General features: G+C 41.5%; 1 protein-coding gene across 1 annotated transcript in view; it reads right to left on the reverse strand.

Moving 5' to 3' along the window:
* Window positions 1–19,501, reverse strand: part of Slf2 (SMC5-SMC6 complex localization factor 2) — a gene marked incomplete in the record, with an annotated part of 47,890 nt that continues 28,389 nt past the window's right edge. The window contains 3 exon segments of the mRNA XM_013504054.1: window positions 1–521; window positions 6,412–6,480; window positions 8,620–8,697. Of these exon segments, the coding sequence (XP_013359508.1) occupies window positions 486–521; window positions 6,412–6,480; window positions 8,620–8,697 (183 nt within the window).

The raw sequence follows: 19,501 nt of genomic DNA on the forward strand, positions 1-19,501 counted from the left end.
TAGGAGTTACAGAAGAGAGCTATGCTTTTATTAGTAAATTGTGATAAGCTTTCCCTTTGTATCCTAAAAACCAAAAAAAATTAACCCAGTTGAAACCTGGTCTTGGTTTCTAATGTCCAACTCCTCAAGCTGGTCCAAACTTTTCTTCTTATACTTCCTGTGATTATCCAGGTGCCACAAATACTACCTAAGAAAGATAACTGGCTTACAATATAACAAGAAGAGAAAGTACAGGCAGCTCAAACATGTAACTACTAGCTGCTTCTGTCCCACCCCTCCTTTCATAGGCTCTGTTCCTATAAAAGGTCAGTGCCTGAACAGTTAAGCCGTTTCTTCATTACCAGCCTCATGTTCAGTTTTCAAGCGGCACATCTGCTGTGCATTTTCTTAATGCACACTGGACTCCACAGCAGTACCTCCTACTTCTCTTGGAAAGGTTCTTAGTGAACTTCTCTCTGTTTGTACTTTTGCTGCTGCGACTCTTGTTAAGAATCTGGTACCCAGAAGTCATGAAGTTTCCCCTACAAAAATGAAGGAGAAAAAAAGGAAAATTTAATCAGATTATGAATTAATCCTTATAAAACTACTAATCACCAGACAATGGAGCTTTGATAATGAAAGAGAAACTTTTTTTTGGGTTCTAAGGGATTGAACCCAGGGGCTCAATGAACCAGTAAACTACATTCCCAGCTCATTTATCAAGTCTGGTTTCTGTTTTTCTTTTTTTTTTTTTAAGTCTGTTTTTTTGAGACAGGGTCTCACTATGTAATTCAGGCTGGAGACTCACTATGTAGCCTAGGCTGGCCTTGAACTTGCAGCCACCCTCCTGCCTTGGCCACCCAAGCACTGGAATTACAGCATGTGCCACCACTCCTGGCCCCAGCCCTTGTTATTTTGAGACAGTGTTTTGCCAAGCTGCTCAGACTGACCTTGAACTTCTCATTCTCCTTTCTCAGCCTGTCAAAATGCTGAGATTATAGTTGTGCACCACCATGTTTGATTTTTTTCCCCCCTCTCGTCCTGGGAGTTAAACTCAGGACCTCTGCAACCAAGCTACACCTTTAGCTCTTTTTAAAATTTTTAGATACTAAGTTGTCCAGCCTGGGCTCAAATTTATAATCCTCCTGGCCTAGACTCCCAGAAAGCTGAAATTATAAAATGCTGAGTTTAAATCTTTATAAATTTCTCTGAGCTAGGCATGGTGGCGCACACCTGTAATCCCAGCACTCAGGAGGTTGAGGCACGAGGATCATTGCGGGTTCAAGACCAGCCTGGGCTACAAAGTGAGCTCAAGGCCAACCTGAACTGCATAGCAAGACCCTGTCTCAGAAAGACAAAAAAAAAAATTCTTTGAAAAGGTCTGATGATCAGATTCAAATTTCACATTTTGTGGTCTGACAATTTAGAAAGTATAACGTAAACACTTTTTTTCTTATTCCCACACTCACACAGAGACACATTTAAAAGATCAATGTTAAGCTGATTAATACAGTTTCGCTATGAAATTCTTTTCTGTTTTAATGCTGTATCAGCACAGATGGCCAGCCCAGGTCTACTGATGTTCGAAACTAAAACAATTACATAGTAGAAAGTTAAGACTCCCAAAATTTCTCTGAAAGGGCATGTGTATCCCATGAAGGACAACAACAGCAAAGAATCAAAATGCCACGAAAGAGCAAGATGCTTTTCCAAGCTAATAGTCAGAGTTCCTGTTATTTTGATCCAAAACACAAGCAAATTCTAGGCCCTGGCTACTTAGAAGTTTAACTCTGGACACACTGGCACTAATCTGAGACTTTGTCTGAAACTTAAGTATGTCAGGTCTCAACCCAGACCTAGTAAACCAGAACACTGGGAGTCAGAGATGGGAATTAATTAGTCAAAACCCACAGCCCCTGACTAGAGGAAAAAGGGCTTTTATGGAGTTCAAACCACTCCCTGTGTCTCAAAGAAAAAAAGAGGCCCACCCTCCTGAGAACCCTACCTTGGCACGCCCATCAGCTATGGCAACTGCTGCCACACCTACAGCTTCACTCCCAGCTCCTCACTCGTCTCCCTCCAGCCAATCCAACTGGCTCCAGCTGGCTGCTGCCTGCACACAGCCAGAGGCCTCCCTCAGGAGCCTCCAGCCTCTGTCCTGTCAGAGGGCGTCACCTAGCGCCCACCCGAGGTGACTGTCAGCAGTTCCTTCTGAGTTCCACATGCAGACTGAGGAGACCTGGACACCAGCCCTGATGATGGAGCTTCCATGGTCTCTCCAAAGGTCACCTCACCTAGAAACAACCCAGTCATGTGCTTCTCAAAGACATCAAAGAGGAGGGAGGGAGGCAAAAAGCCCATTAACTAGTTACCCACAAACCTGATAAAAAAGACACCTGATGTTTGTAAGAAAATCTAGTTTGATGAAGGACCACGCCCTCTGGCTATGAGTTATAAGGACTACGGACACTAAAAAAAAAAATAAAGTAAAAAGGTAAGAACTCTCAAAAGCTTCAACCTAGATCAGATGACAACCCTTTTATCAGTCTAATGGGCTCAGACAAGGCCAGACTGGGCTCCTTTCTTCATCTGGGCCACCAGGAGCCCACAGTACCATCATCCGGCAACTCGGACTCTTGCCTCTCGCCCCTTCTGCCAGGCACAAACTTGCAGCCTGAGAGGACATCTCACCAAACATGAATGCCTGCATAAGCCAGGCTCCATCGTGCTTCTGGGAAGAGACTTCCTCTTCAAGTTAGAAGCAACCATCTCCTCTGCACCAAGCCAGTCAGCCTCCCTCTTGTTTAACTCTGCATCTTCAACCTGAGAGGAAGAGGATGCCTGTACTGGCCTGAGACAGATAACCCCAATCCTGAAGTTCTGAACTTTCCTCCCAGAGGTATAAACTAAAGACTTGCCTCTGGGCCTAGCCAAGACCCCCACTGCTGCCAGATGTCACAGGAAACACAAACAGGCATCCAGCCACACATCAGCCTGATAGACTGTGAATCACTGTGGGCAAGATCTCCACACTGTCAACAACACAGCTCTGCCTGTAGAGCCAGTTTAACATCTCCAACCTGCTAATGCTGCTGACTGTCCTCCGTATACACTGCCTCCGCCACCCCAGCCTGCTGGTCCACCTGCCTGGACCCAAAGGCCTTCCTCTGCCTTTGGTTGGCTCCTGTCAGTCTGCCCCTCTTTGCCTTTAAATGGAAAGACCCAGCTTTGGACTCAAAAGCCTACTGACCTGGACTCAACCTCCCAGAGGTTCGAAAATTTGTTAACCCTCTTTACAGAAGCCTTCACAGCTGGCCAAAACACTTCCGACTGATGACACCCAAGCTGCCTGCTGAAAAGGACAAAACTTCTGCTACAATGTCTGGCAGAAACTGGTTACAAAAAAGAAATCTGGTTATAAGAAACAAACTGCCAATTTCTGGGAGCTGCTGGCTTCTATAGAATCTAGATCCTTGAGTTCACAAAACCTATGATGCTTACTCAGACTATCAGTCCCTGGGAATGCCCAGTGCCCTACCTGTGCAAATACTTGGATCCGACTGCTAAGGGCTGCCTCCTCCACTTTTCCTCTGTGCTCTACCAGCCACTGTCCTGATAAAGAAAGCTGACAATTTCACCTTAGACTGAGACCTAACTGTCCCCAGGTGCCACATCCACGTGCAGCACCAGGATGAACGGTTCTTAAAGCAATGGATCCCAAAAGATGCTGAGCACACCCTGTTCACAAATGGAAGTAGCTCTGTTAGGAATGAAGTCCAACAGGCCAGATATGCTGTGGTCACCTTCGACAGAAGAATTCTGGCAAAAACTCTCCTATAGGGGTGATCTGTACAGCAAACTGCTTCTTGCTGTTCTCTGGAAACCTGCCACCAACCACTCAAAATAATCTGGTCCCAAGGCCTAAGCCCCCTCCTGGGATCTGACCGACTGAAACATCAGCCCCAGCCACCAGACCTGCCCCCACCATATGCTCTGTAAGCCCAACCTGCTGCACGGCACCCACAGCCTGGCAGCTGGCTCAGGCTTCAGTGTCCACGTCACTGGCCTTGAAGCTTCCACTCCCTACCTGTACTGAGAAGACAATAACAGTATGTAGGGTCTTGCTGTAAAAAATCCCTAGATATGGCCTACCCTTGATCATTGGCAATGACATTGCACCTTCGTTAGTACCAGAGGTAACACAAAAAATAGATTAAATAGAAACTACATACAGCATGCAGGCCATAAAGCTCACTCAAAAAAAGCTCTGCTCTGGTCACTCTGGATGCTGACCAGTCCACACATGGATACAGCCTGAGGACCCAGTTCACAGGGTTGTGCCATACCTATCCCCTTGATTTTTTGTGTCTTTTCAGGCTGCTTACCCTAGTCCTTGCTTCCCTGCCTGCTGCTAGCTGTGTTTTTTTGCCTTAAACTCTACAGACAGTTGCCACAAGAGAAGAGAACAATCAATCAAACACCTGACCAAGATCTGGTGAGTGTCCAAGGCACACTGGATACTCTCCTAGATCAGATGAACTCCCTTTACTTTCTTGTCAGAGTCAACTTAGGGGGAAACCCTATAGTAAGGGAAATAAACCACAAACTCCTACTAGAAAAACTTTTAGTCTTGGGGACTTTGGCTAGGGCCCATCCTAACACAACTGACAACCCTAATGTTACTGCTTCTAGATGGGCCCTGTCTCAAAAGGTCACATGCAATATGCCCAGCAAATAAAAAAAGATTTGCCAGGGAAACTAAAAAAGGGGTGAATGTGTAACAGAAAAGGCCCCCCCCCAATACCTCAGTCCCAACTGACAAGCCGTTCTGCCTCTATGCTTCCTGATTTCACATAAGCCCTAGATCACCAGAGAGCAGGGCCTGTTATTCTGGGAATGACCTGGTCAGTGCCTGGCGATGTAAATAAATCTGCCTCCAAATCCTGGGTGTTTCTGCTTGCTGTAGCAATACGTCAATAAATAAAATGTAATGTACCCAAACAAGTGAGTAGTGTTCAAGACAGAAAAGATACACATACAGCAACACAGATCCACTTATCATTATGCTGGGGCAAGAAATTAGTCACGAAAGACCACATAGGCCATCTCACATAGGAGAAATGCTCAGAACAGGCAAATCTATAGATAGAAAGTAAATTAAGGGCTCAGGATATAGCTCAGCAGGAGAACGCTTGCCTGGGAAGTGCAAGGTCTTTAGTTTGATTCCTGGTACCAAAAAAAAAAAGGAAATAAATTAGAGGCTGGAAATATGGTTCAGTGGTGGAGTGATTGCCTAGCATGTCTGAGGTCCTGGGTTCAATTTCTAATAATACCACCGAGAGAGAGAGAGAGAGAGAGAGAGAGAGAGAGAGAGAGAGACAGACAGGAAGGAAGAGAGAGAGACTGCCTTAAAGGAGTGGGGAGGGAAGGAAGATAGTGGGGAATGAGGAATGACTGTTAGTAAGTACAGGAATTCTTTTTGGGATGACAGAAACTTTCTAAAGTTAGACCGTGGTGACAGTATTCACATATCTATGAATAAAAAGCATCATGTACGTTAACTGAGCAAAAATTATTTTATGTGGGTTAAATCTTAAGATTTAAATCTCAGACCTGTTAAGAAAAATGATTCTAATGAAATAACCTCCATTTAGGTATGATAGACACCGTGAAATGATAGGAAACCGCGCAAGAGTAAAGGGCAACTGGGATGTGGGAAAAGAGAAGGGAAAGAAGGAGAAATTTTATATGTATGTATATACGGGATAGTTAACATGGTTGTTCTTCTGTCTTCTATTTCTACGCAGAAAGAAACTGTCAATGAGTCTTTGGTTGATCAGTATTGCACTTCTATATCTGTTTTCATGAGAAGCCACTTTGAAGATATCAATATGTAATACAACAACCATTGTTAATTCCCTACCACTTTGTTTGTAACTCCGTATTATCTGTACTGTTCTTTTGCTATGTTGTAAAATGTTGTCTGTCTGTTAATGTTTTTCTCCTTTTATTTAAAAAAACAAAAACAAAAACAAAAACAAAAACGAAATAACCTCCATTTGGTGCAATATAAAGTTTTAAAATGGGCTATACCACTTCTTTTTGTATTTGTTTGAGACAGGGTCTTGCTGTGATATATATTCCAGGCTGGCCTTAAACTTGCGGCAATCCTCCTGCTTCAGCCTCCCAAGTGCTGCGATTATAGGGGTGTGCCACTGAGCCTAGCTTGGCTATACAACTTCTAAAAATAAATTAATAAATATAAAGCAAACAAGAAATAAAAAATATAGACAAAACATGTAATATTGGTGTTTTCAGTTTATCTTCCTATTAACTAGGTTGAGTATTATTCTTTGTTCCCAACAGTATGAAGAATATCATTTTTTAAGTAAAATTATTAAGAATAAATAAAACTGTTCAATAAAACGACACCTGAGTAGGCCGACAGTTCTGGATTATTTCCTGCCATTTTCCATGTATCCTGGCAACCAAGTCTTTCACCTTAAAATCAAAAAGAAGAAAAGGCATCAGATCAAAAAATCCTCAGCTACAATCAAATTAAATTTAATATAAAAAAATCTCATAGCTCTCAAATGGCCACATCCAGCAACTTAGTTTGGTTTATGACAAGAAAGAAAACAAGCTACTCACCTTGTGGAGGAACTTTCAAGTTATAGTAATTAGTAAAACATCCTAACCCAAAATACCGAATGCTTGGCACTCTTTCCTAGTACAACAGTAATTAAAGGGCACTCCCAAAACACTAATCCCTGCTTCCGAAAGAGCTTAGATTTTTCACTTGCTGGCTTTTGAACACCCAGCTAGAGAAGCTTGAGGGTGGTCTGTGCCAGAGGCCCAATTCTTTGGCTATTCCCTGCCCTGCCAATTCTATTTAAAAGACTCAAGACCATAATAAAAAATACTTATCATTTGCTCCTTTCCACATTATAAGACCCAAAATTCAGCGAGTCCTTTCCATATTTTCTGTGAAGTATTATGAAGCCCCTTTAATTTAATTAAAACATTTTTTGTCTTTTAGGGACAAGGTTTCACTATGCAGTTCAGGCTGGCCTCAAACTCGCAGTGATCCTCCTGCCTCTGCCTTCTGACTGTTGGGATTACAGTGTGTGCCACCATGCCCAGCAGCCCCTTTAATTTTAGAGACAGAGTCTTGCTATGTAGTCCAAACTGGCCTTGAACTTGCTGTTGGGCCAGGCTGGTATCAAACTTGTGATCCTCCTACCTCAGCCTTCCAAGTGCTGGGATTTGCCACCATGCCTTGCATAAAGCCCCTCTGAATACTTGGTATATTCTAATGTGAGGTTCACCCAAGTCTCTGCGTAAAACTCAACACTCTACCACAAGGCTTAGCATGGTGGTGCATGCGTATAATCCTAGCACTTGGGAGGCTGAGGCAGGAAGACTGCTAGTTCAAGCCCAGCTTGGGGCTACATAATGAGCTCAAGGCCAGCCTGAACCACACAGCAAGACCCTATCTCAAAAAACAAAACAAAGCAGTATATATAGTACATCTAAAAAGGCAGTGTTTAAATTACCAGCCATAGCAGCTAATCAATGTAAGATATAAAATCACGAAGCTGAGACCTATCTTCCAGTAACTATTCAAACAAAAAGGGCACATTACAAAAGCTAAAAGATGACTGAGATATTAAAAAGAAAACAACAGTTGTTTAATTTTGTTTAAGGAAAACTCAAATCATTGTATTAATACTAAAGGTGCCTTCCTATTGCATACTCATAAATTTGGCTTTTTGACTGTCTTTACATAAATGAACCCTTGAAAAAAAAAAAAAACAGCAAGCTTACTGAGAATCGTTTTCATCCTAGAGCTCAGACAGGGTGATGTTAAGACTCAGATCTGAAGAGTCCTTCCTTTAACACATTCTTCAGTGACACAGTCAAAGAATGACAGCTAATCTATTTCTTTTTGTTTTTGAGAGTCTCACTATGTAGTTTAGGCTGACCTTGAACTCACTATGTGGCTCTGACTGGCCTCAAATGCATGGCGATCCTCCTGTCTCAGCCTTGCAATTACACACTTGGGATTACAGGTGTGTGCCACCACGCCTGACTATTTTCTCTCTCTCTCTCTCTTTTTTTTTTTCCGGTACCAGGGATCGAACTCATGACCTTGCGCTTGCCAGGCAGGCGCTGTGCTGCTGAGCTAAACCCCCAGCCCCCTGACTATTTTCTCTTTATGAGTGAAACAAGTTTTCAACCATTGTAAGATTTCATAATGCTTCAAACCTTGAAACTATCTCAAGCATAGGAGTTTAATTTTTAAAATGGGGAAAAAAACCTAAGAAATAATGAATAGTACTGAAAAGAATTTTTCTTTTTGAGTATTAAGAGTTTCACAATTTTTCCTTTTACTTTCAATGTAGCTAGACAAGTATAATGCTTAGCAGAAGCAGACTCTGCTATTAAAGAAAAAAGTCCTATTTTTAATTTTTGTGTGTGTGTTAGGGATAAAACCCAGGACCCAACAAGCACTCTACCACCAAGCTGCACCCAGCCTGTTATACACACCCCTCTTTTAAGAGAGGGCTTACATGATTCTCTTCCTTTAATATTAATACAACCAGGGTTAAACAAAGGCAATGTTAGAAACACACTTACTTTAGTCCTGTAGAAAAGCCGTGCGTCTTCCCTAATGTCGCACTTAACATGCTTCTCCAGAGCCCCACAGAGCAGCACGAAGTGCTTCTGTTCAGAACGAAATAAATGCAAGGACTAAACAATTCTGAAACATCACAGACTAACAAAGAGACTGTACAATAGAAACCAAGGCATTTAAAAGTCTATCATCCCCACGTTAGCAATTTCTGATGCTAATCATCAGAGATAGTAGCAGTCCTCTCAGTGAACGCAATCACTTACATGAACACAGAAGGACCATGACTTACTGCTCAGTTAATTTAAAGAACACATACAGAAGCTGCTACTGTGGTGCACACTGCGAGTTCCAGCTATGTGAGGCTAAGGCAGGAGGGCCACCGAGCCAGGAATTAGCCCCCAGTGACAAGACAGTGAGATCCCTATCTCAGTAGCAACAACTACTAGTACTGTAACTAAGCCATGGTCTTCAGTGGTAGAGCACTTACTTAGAATGCGCAAGGCTCTGGTTCAGTCCCCACCACTGGAAAGCAAATGAAACAAAACCCACAAAAATGATGCTTTGCTATGCTTTAGGTTATACTAATGAAGATTAACTCAGAGCTCATAACTAGGTTATGTTTTACTGATAATCTGAAGAGTCCTTCCTTCAACATATTCTTTAATTAAATATCCAAGTAGCAACTAATGAGCTTTTATTTTAGTTATTTACTGAGCTATGTCCTGTGCCTTGTGGTCCTCCTGCCTCAGCTTCCTAGGGTGCCGGGATTACACTAATGTGCTACCATGTCCAGCAATTTTATTATTACCATTTTTAAATGGGAGAGCACAGAGTCCTGAGGAGCAGAGCTGTAGGCACCAGGCTCCTCACTGCTCTCCTCCACTGCAGGTGCACTCTGGCTCGGGAGTGGCCTGGGAAGCAGCAGTGGCCACAGTTCCATCATGAGCAGGTGATCAGAAACAACTGAAGGCCTGGAGATCCAGGCACAGAACCACTCCTGGCTGAGTGCGCCCAGCCTAACTACCAAGGAAGGTGCTTGCTCCATGGCGCACAGGCCGAAGCTTTCAAGGCCACTAAGGTGGCTAGGACTTGAAATTTTCCCTGCAGAGACACTGTATGGAGCAGCTCAGCCATCTCCCCCTGAGCCACTAGGGGGGCTTGCGACTGTTAACTCTTCACTGTTCTTTTTTGGCACTGGGAATCAAACTCAGGACCTCGTGTTTGCCAGGCAGATGCTGTGCCACTGAGCTATATCCCTGGCCTTACCCTGTAACTTCAGAGTGGGATGCCTTGTGGACCTCACTGCTGAAGTAAAGACTGCAATTTCTTTCTTTTTTTTGGCTTTTGAGACAGGGTCTCACTATGCAGTTCAGGCCAGCCTTGAGCTCACCTTGTAGCCCACGCTGGTCTTGAACTCACAACAATCCTCCTGCCTATGGCTCCTGCCTCAGGCTCCCAAGTGCTGGGGTTACAGGCATGCACTAACCATGCCTGGCCCTAAAAACTGAATTTCTATAAAAACCAAAGCATTTAGGTCAGAGTTACTGAACATACACAAACATAGCAGTGGAGCATATGGGACACCTGGGGCTCTATATAGTGTGACTACTAACCTGTGTTTCTAGTCTCTGTAGCCTAATAGGAAAACAGGGATTTTCTGGGTCTCAGATGATGTAAAGTATTTTGAACAAAAGCTGCAATAAACTGCAGACTGTGATTTCAGGTCTTTGTTTATGTGTAGATACTCGAAAGAGGCTTTATCATAAAATAGTAATTATTCTACCTTCTGTCAAGTTATTGCCTAAACCTAAATGGAAGTATAAGATTTTCTAGTTAAATAAAATCTGAAACAGCATTTTCAACTAGGCAGGGTGGTGCATGCCTGTAACCTTAGAACTCTGGGAGGCTGAGGCACAAGGCATCAAAATTCAAACTTAGTTTGAGAAACTTAACAAGACCCTGTTTTAAAAGGGCTAGGAACGTAACTCAGTGTGAAAGCCGTGAATTTAATCCTCAGGACCACAAAAACAACAAAAAACCAAGCAAGCAGCAGTTTCTACTGCAATCTATTACAAATGGACATTAAATGAAGTACGTAGCACTGTATTGTTAAAAAATTAGTTTAAAAAGTTACTTTATTATTTTTAACATGTTCTGTTTTGAGATGTGGCCTTATTATGTATGTGCTACTAAACTCTGATTAAGCTATTGTTAAGAGGATTAGTTACTTTGAAAAATTAAATGTCTTCAATTTTAAAGCACCCAAAACAGTTTCTTATATAGTTGGTGAACCTAGATGGACACTTTTGTGGGAGGGAAATGTGATAATAGTTATTTTTATGTAATTAAGATATGAACTATTTATAACCTTTGACCTAAGAATTCTAGAAATTTATTGTGTAGATTGCACAAGTGCAGCGATAAATGAACACATTATGTTACTGTATTTCATCACAAAAAAAACTCCACCAGTAAAGGGCCTGACATACTGTACTTATTATTAGTTATTAGAAATACTATGTTTATGAGCATAACTTAAGGTAAAAAGACAAATGGCAAATAATGAGAATCCCATTTTTAAAAACCAATTGTCAGTGTATAGATAAACTAGGGAAAAATGTATAGAAGGGCACTGGATTGTAGTTTATCACCTACTTTATATGGTTTTATAATAATCACTGATTGGCATTTTTTTTCTTTTTTTTTTTTTGCGGTACCAGGGATCTAATTCATAACCTTGTGCTTGCCAGGTAGGCGCTTATGCCACTGAGCTATATCCCCAGCCCCAACTGATTGGATTTTGAATCAGAAAAAAGCTTAGAAAATGTAAAGGCTATGTGAGGATATTATAAATAAATGACTGTCAGGTTCTAATTAGGAAAGCAAATATAGTTTTACGTACAATAGCACTTAACCTTATGTATAATAGCACTGAACTTGGACTTAACTTAGTTCAACTGGATGGCAAATGTTATTTCTAAAGAAAAAAAGCAGAGCTGGGGATATAGCTCAGCAGCACAGTGCCTACCTGCCAAGTGTGAGGTCATGAGTTTGATTCCCAATACCAAAAAAAAAAACCTAAAGAAAAAAAGCTGAGTGGGAGAAAAGGTGAGAAGAAACCAGGTAAAAGCTGGTTTGCGCCAGGCGTGGTGGTACAAGCCTGTAATCCCAGCACTCAGGAGGCTAAGGCAGGAGGATCATTTTGAGATCAAGATCAGCCTGGGCTACAAAGTGAGTTCAAGGTCAGCCTGGGCTACAAAGTGAGTTCAAGGTCAGCCTGGGCTACAAAGTGAGTTCAAGGGCAGCCTGAACTGCACAGTGAGACCCTGTCTCAAAAAGGGGGAGGGGGAAAAAAAAAAAGCTGGTTTGCTAGCTATTTAGTAATTGTGGTATCTTATGAATATAGTATACTGTTGCCAAGGTACAATGGTTATGCTGTACTCCAACAAACAGAACATTTAATAATAAATAATTCTTGTCAATATGGTATGTTTGCAGGTTATGGTTACTCCCCCTTTCCCAGTTAATTTCTATTAAGTTTTCTCCTAATATAAGCACACGCATTCATTCCATCAATAGTGACACCTATATAAAACAATACTACACATTACCTACCCGTTGTCCAGAAGAAAAAGAATGAGAACAACTAACTTCACCAACTAAGTGAAGAAGAATGTAGGTCAGGTAGTATGCCTGTTTAGACAAATGAGTAAAATTAGTATCTATGAATTAGTTGGCACAGGTATCATTTCAATTTACCAACCAGGAAAGTAGTCCAGGAAAGATAAAGGGTTTAAGGAAGGAAAAGTCAGGCATTTAAACCAGGCTTTCTGATCTTGCACTCAAGTAGATTCATTTTACCACCTCATGACTGCCCTAGTACAGGGGTAGAAAAATATAGTCCCAGTATTAAAACTACCAAGAATCATCCTTTTACCTAAATTCCAACTCTCACATTTAATGAATTATTTTACAACAGCAACGAATAAAGATACCTGCTTTTCAAGTTCTAAGTGAAGACTGTCATCAATAGTGCCATCTGGCTGCTCGGCTCTTTTCTTCAAGACCATTTTTTTTAACAAATCAGAAGGTTTCATTTGTACAAGGTAGTGATGGAGCACTGATATCTGTTAAAACACAGAGGGGGCACTGAGCAAGACTCAGCAACACAAGCGCCCCTTCTCAGGCCACTTCCCCCCATGTCCCCGTCCACTCTGCCTTCTCTAATTGTCCCTCTCAGCATTCTTTACCATCCAGTGAGAGCCACTTTCCTCTGAAAGCCCTCACCTGCATTAAAAAGCGGTTTTGGGTTAGAGATTCAGTGCCTGTACCCTGGGATATAAATGGTTAAAATACCAAATGATATTATGATACAGTCCATAAGTAGTGGTTTCTTTGTGAAATTACTTGAAAGCAAAGCTGAATTTCTCCACAGATAGAAGTCACTGAATTCTGAAAAACAGCACTTAATAAGAAGCTGAAAAAAAAAAAAAAATCACATCTAGGATGAGTAACCTGAGGGCTAATTTATGCAACTTCTGTTTATTATTTTTCTATTTCTAACTCACCCATGGGTACAAACAGAAAAATAATAAACAAGTTGCATAGCACGTAGTATCACTTCTGGTGGCAGATATATCATAGAAAGGAGTGAGAGCTGCTTGTTCATCAGCCTGGTTGCTCAGGAGTGGCGCTCACAGAGTGGAATCCAATCCACTTTACTAAGGTTTGGGAGCCGGCTCTCCCCATCACTCTGTGCCCCCGGGCATCCTGTGCACACCTCTACTGCTAGTCTCACCATACTAACCACTTGACAGTTGGTTTACTGTCTCAACCACTACTTCTGTCTTCTGTGAGTCTAATTCACCTTTTTACCTCAGGACCCGACAGAGTTCCTTGCACTGAAAAGCAGCTCAAACAAGGACATGGGAGCACCCAGATCAGGTTCTATGGTGAGTTTTCAGGTCCAAATAAGGGGACTCCACCAGTGCTATCAGTGTAAAATGCCTCCCTCAGAATGGGGTCTCCACGAGACATGTCCATATACACTCATGCATCCCTGAGGTACCTACCACATGCACTGGACGGAAACTGTATTTCAGTTCTGTGATCTAAAAACCCACCTAATATTAAAACACGCACAAGACGCAATTAACATGCAATGGCTTCGCAATTTTTTTTGGTGGTATGGTGGATTGAACCTAGGGGCACTCTTAACACTGAACTACATACCTAGCTCTTTTTTATTTTTTCTTTTGAGACAAAGTCTTTCTAAGTTAGCCAGGTGGCTAAGTTGCAATCCTCCTTCAGCCTTTCAAATACTATAATTCTACAATGTCTAATCTTGTGATAATATTGCTAACTTTGATAAGTTGAACAAATTCAATAAATAATGTCACAGTCTTATCATCATACATTATGACTTCTCCAGGTTTATTTATACATTAACTCAGATGGTCCACAACAACTGTATATGGTAGAGGGTATAATATCATCTCTACTATATGTCACAAATGAAGAGATTAAATCTTTAAAAAAAAAAAATTTTTTTTAAAAAAGAAGAAACTAAAAAAGAAGAAACTAGATCTTGTTAGTAAGCGCTAAAGACTACATGAGCAGTAACTCCTGAGAGATGAAATCTAACTCCTAGACTTTTGACTTAAGATCCATCAATTTTCCCTATACCTCACTACCTCTCCTGTTTATTTATTAGAAAGTACTTATACCTGAAGATTAGTGGCATTAGGGACATCTTCATGTTTCTCATCCAGAAGCTTTGAAATAATCACTAGGCTGAGGCACTGTCTCAATTGCCTAGAAACAGAATTTGAAAGTATTTAGAAAAAACTGTAATCAATACCACTTGAGAAGCAAATGAATGAGCCAAAAGCAGTTCCAGTTCTAACTGGAAATACAGGCAATGTTTTCAGAGGAGGCTGCATAAGAATATATAAACTGCTATAGAAGAGTAAAATCTTTCCTTTCTTTCTTGGTTGTGCTGGGGATCAAACCCAGAGATTCACACATGCTAAGCAAGTGCTCTGCCACTGAGCTATATTCCCAGCCCTTTCACAAAAAACTCTCAAGAGCCAGGGATGGTAATCCCAGGATCCAAGAGGCAGGCAGATCACACGTTCAGCACCAACCTGGGCTACCAAGCAAGTTCAAAGACGGCCTGGACTGTATGTGCAGATCCTGCCGAATTTTTTTTTAAGAGAAAGAGTCACATTTGTCCAGGCTAGCCTTAGAAGTTGTAATCCTTCTGCCTCAGCCTTCCAAGTAGTTTAGGATTACAGGCAGGCATCACACAGGGAATTTAGAACAGTAAATCTTTGAAAATGTTAATTAATTCTTTTTTTTGGTCTGAGACGACAGTTCAGGCTGGCTTGGAACTCACTTTGTGGCACAGGCTGGCTTCAAAAATGCAGCAATTCTGCCTTAGCCTCCTGCATGCGCAGCTAATTCATTCATTTTTATGGCTACTGTCATCTATATCGTTCTCAGATAAATTAAAAATAGAAATCAAGAATATTACAGAATGACCTGACTTACAAATTAGAATCAGGCTATCAACGCCCTTTTCCTTCAGCTGAATATAAAAAGCTCTAGTATTCAAAGAATGATGAATGGAAATAAAAGACTTAAAACACCTAAAACTGCTTAATGTTTAATTCTCACTTTTCAATACCTTCCACGTGCTGTCCAGTTAGGGACGAGCTGTACCAACCACAAACGGTTGTGAGGGTGACTGGAGAGGTCGTTTATGCCCAGACAGAGTTTAGGCATCTGAAAGAAATGAAGAACAACACTTAGGACTTCTTTCCAAACTGGCCAGGATATCCAGTCTATATCCTGTCCTGCCCTATTAGGAGCATTAGCGGAGTATTCATTTACTCAAACTGCAGAGTCTAGAACATGTCCAATATACACGATAGATTCTGTTCTATCTTAAGTCACCTTTTTTTTTCCCCCCGGTACCAGGAATCGAACTCACGACCTCACGCTTGCCAGGCAGGCACTGTGCTGCTGAGCTAAATCTCCAGCCCCTATCTTAAGTCATCTTGTACCATATTTAAACGTTCATCAGAATTTCACAAATACCAGCTTGCAAATGTGTACAATGAGAGCTTCACAAGATCATATACATTTCTGACTTGGAATTTCTTGCACTTAGGGATCCAATTCCAGTGTTTTATTTCTTTCTTTTTGGGTTTTTGAGAGAGGTTCTCACTGTAGACCAGGTTGGCCTCAGACTCGGGGTGATCGTCTGCCTCAGCAGGTATGTGCCAACCATGCTCAGCACAGCTGGATCTCCGGCACTTACAGCAATGCATGGTGCACGGCAAATCTCCAACATCACAGTGCTGCTGACTGAAGAGCCGCGGTTTTAGGAAAGACTGTCACTGGTTTAACAGTTCCCACACAGCTCTTTCCTCACCTCCTTGTTCACCAGAGAGCTTAACCGAGAGTAGAGTGACTCTAGTTCTGTATGCAACTAGGAGATGGAATTGTGTTGTACAAAACAACAGAACTGAGGGCTTGAGCAACATTTATTACCTTTGTATTCCAGTCTCTGATGTTTTTCATCAGGTTTATCAGAAGGCTTTGAAAGTCTACTAGAGGAATCTGTTTCAGCTGTTTTTCCAAACTCATCTTAAACAGCATTAAGATCAGCAATATTATTTCATGGTCTTGGTAACCTTCTGGATGTATTGATGTACACAAGCCTAGGAACTTTTTGACAGAAATGCACAGACAAAGCAAGTTAAGAAGATACACTTTACTTTAAGAATTTTAATTATAAAGTCTTTCTGACAAAAGATACAAGTATTAGATGCCTGGAAAAGGCCAGAAATACTCATGCTAATAGTTGAATTAAGTGGTATTTTTGTCTGTTTTCCATTTTTAGGATTTTAATGGTTCACTATCACTGACAGCCACTAAAAAAATTTTCATGCTCTTTTTCTTTTTTGAGGCAGGGTCTTGGTACAAGCCTTGAACTTGCTATGTAACCCAGGCTGCTTCTGCTTGAAGTGGTAACCCTCCTGCCTTGGCCTCTCAAATGCTGGAATTACACGTGTACACCACACATGGCACTTTGTCATTACTTCTTTTTTTTTTTTTCCCCCGGTACTGGGAATCGAACGCACGACCTCGCGCTTGCCAGGCAGGCGCTGTGCCGCTGAGCTAAATCCCCAGCCCTGTTATTAATTCTTGATCATTAAGTTATATTGCAAATAATACTTTGTCCTTCATATATGATTAATTCTAAAACATTACTGGTTTCAAAACTACTTTATTGACAAAACTCTAATCTGAAGTTCCCCTTTCACTCCTACTATTAAAAATAAAAACAGCAGACTATGGTGGCTTTTCTCACGACAGCCCACCCTGTGTCCCTCCAGCGTATGTGTTCTCTTGCTTTGTCCTCTTTTACTTAGCCCAGGCTCGCTCTGCAGAGCCAGTTTCTTACTCACTCTTCACTTTTACTTTTTCAAATAAACTTTGTAATACAAAACAAAACAGCCTTTAACACAAAGATTACAGCTAAGAACTTCCACCTGGTAAGAAATTAAAATCACCTGGTAGAAAACTAGTTTTTAAAACCATTAACAACAAACATAAAGCTGTTCTGTACCAAAGATAAATGAAGTTTTACCCTACCTTAACCACATTTAAAATATTGCTCTCAGGAAGGGTTGAAAAAACTGGTTTAGAAGGTGAATCTTCACTTCCTCTCCCCCGCAGTGTCATCTGTGTTTCAGAACTGTTGAGAAGTAAATAAAGAATTGAAATTAGGCACAACACAATTACTCACTTTAAGAAATAATGAATAACTATTTCTGAGGGGGATCTGTGGAGGGAGTGAGGAGGCTGCTAGAGATGGGACCCAGCGCCTCAAAGCACTGGGCTCTTCCACTGAGCTGCAGCTCAAGCCTTCACCTTTTTTTTTTTTTAAATGAAAGCTATATTGTTCAGGCTGGCCTTGAAATTTAAATGTTCCCGCCTCAGCTTCTTGACTAGCTGGGATTAGGGGACTATATCACCATGTCCAGCTTAATAAATACTTTTTAAAAACTTTTATTGAGGAATAATTTACGTATGATAAAAGGAATGTACCCATTTTAAATACTGATAAACATCCACATTAATGTATCAATTACTCAAATCATGAAACAGTATTTCCATCATCTCCTGAAGTTCTTTTAAGCCAATCTGCTACTACCCTAGAGGCAGACACTCCTCTGCCTTCTGCCTCTGTGTACTCCTTTTCCTTTGCAGCAGCTCCTCCTTGTAAGATACTGTTTGTTCTCAGTGTTCTTCAGGTTAGAAAGCTGCACAGAAAGTGGCTGATGACAGCTCCTGATAGTTAAAAGACCACGGCAACATAAGCAATTCTAAGTAACCCAACTGTAGTTCAGGTTGTCAGTAAAGCTTCATGGAAGAAAAGATGCATGGACTTAGCTTTCAAAAAAAAAGTTATAAATTAAAAGAAAATTTATAGGGACGAAAGAAACCAAAACATATCGAGGCACCCGCCTGCTTCCCCACACTAACTACAGTGCGTACCTTCCTTGTTTACCAAGCTGCCTGTCTAACAACTGTTCAGGCTTATGACCTAGGTGCAGTGTTCAGATTAGAACCCATTTTTTTCTGGGTTTAGTTCTGTATACCTTCTGTTGTTTACAGAGCCTCAATGTCTTTTTTTGGTACAGTACATCTTATCTATACAATACTTAAGTTTTATGTTGTTACACATTACAGTACTGTAAAAGTTATGCAAATAAAAGCAAAGCCATCAAGTTGGAGTTGCTCTGACCATTTCTTTGTTCTGAATATTGGAATATACATATTACATACAATTCCTCATTTATAGGCCAATCACTGACCTAAGTGGCAGGAACGTACCGAGGTTGGTAAATGAGGAATCTCTGTATAAAACACAATTTGGCTTTTGACCAGCACCCAATTTCTGAGCAACAGGGGTGTTATTCACATAACACTCCTCCAGCCTTACTGAGTCTGTGCTGAGTGACTCCTGAAGGATGGAATCTAGCTGTAGAGTGAATGACTTGCAATTGGAAGGCAGTCCCACCTGGAGGGGCCAGAGATCAAGTTAAGCACCACACCAATGCTTTCATCAGTCACCCTTGTGTGATGGAGCCTCCAGGAGGGCACGAGCACTTGGACGGCTTCTGGACTAGGGAACACACGAGGAGGAGGAGGGTGGGACCTGAGAGGATGCCGAAGCTGCTGGGCATGCCCATCTCCAAACTTTGTCCTAAGCTCTTTCCCATCTGGCTGTTCCTTGTGCTATGTCCTTTACAGTGAACTGGTAACTATAAATAATGTGCTTTCTCAAGTTCTGTGAACATTCTAAGAAATTATTAAACCTTAGGGACGGTGGGACCTCCTAACTTATGCTTGTGGTCACAAGGAAGGGAGCTCCGCGTCTGTGCCTGGCACAGGACATGGGGCAGTCTGGTGAGATGCAACCTTCACCCGTGGGGCCTGCACTAACCCTGTAGTCTCAGACTCTAATCAAGTCATAGGACATCTAGTTGGGGTCAACACAGAGAACTAGAGAACTGTAACATGTGGAAAGCCTACAGTTTGGTGTCAGAAATATGAGTGTAGAGAAAATACTTTTTAAAAATCATTTACCATACCCTCTCTGGTCCAGTTTTTTTTAGACAGGGTCTTGCTATGTGGCCTAGGCTGACTTTGAACTCAGCAATCTTCCTGCCTCAGCCTTTTCAGTGCTGAGATAGCAGGTGTACACCACCATACCTGGCCTTCTTGTCCATTTTAAAAAAAGGCAGCATACTATTCTGCACGGTACTTTTTTCACTTAGCAATATGCCTTGAAGAAACTCTGTGGCC

Source organism: Chinchilla lanigera, unplaced genomic scaffold, assembly GCF_000276665.1.
Source record: "Chinchilla lanigera isolate Chin_1 unplaced genomic scaffold, ChiLan1.0 scaffold00084, whole genome shotgun sequence".
Classification (NCBI taxonomy): domain Eukaryota; kingdom Metazoa; phylum Chordata; class Mammalia; order Rodentia; family Chinchillidae; genus Chinchilla; species Chinchilla lanigera.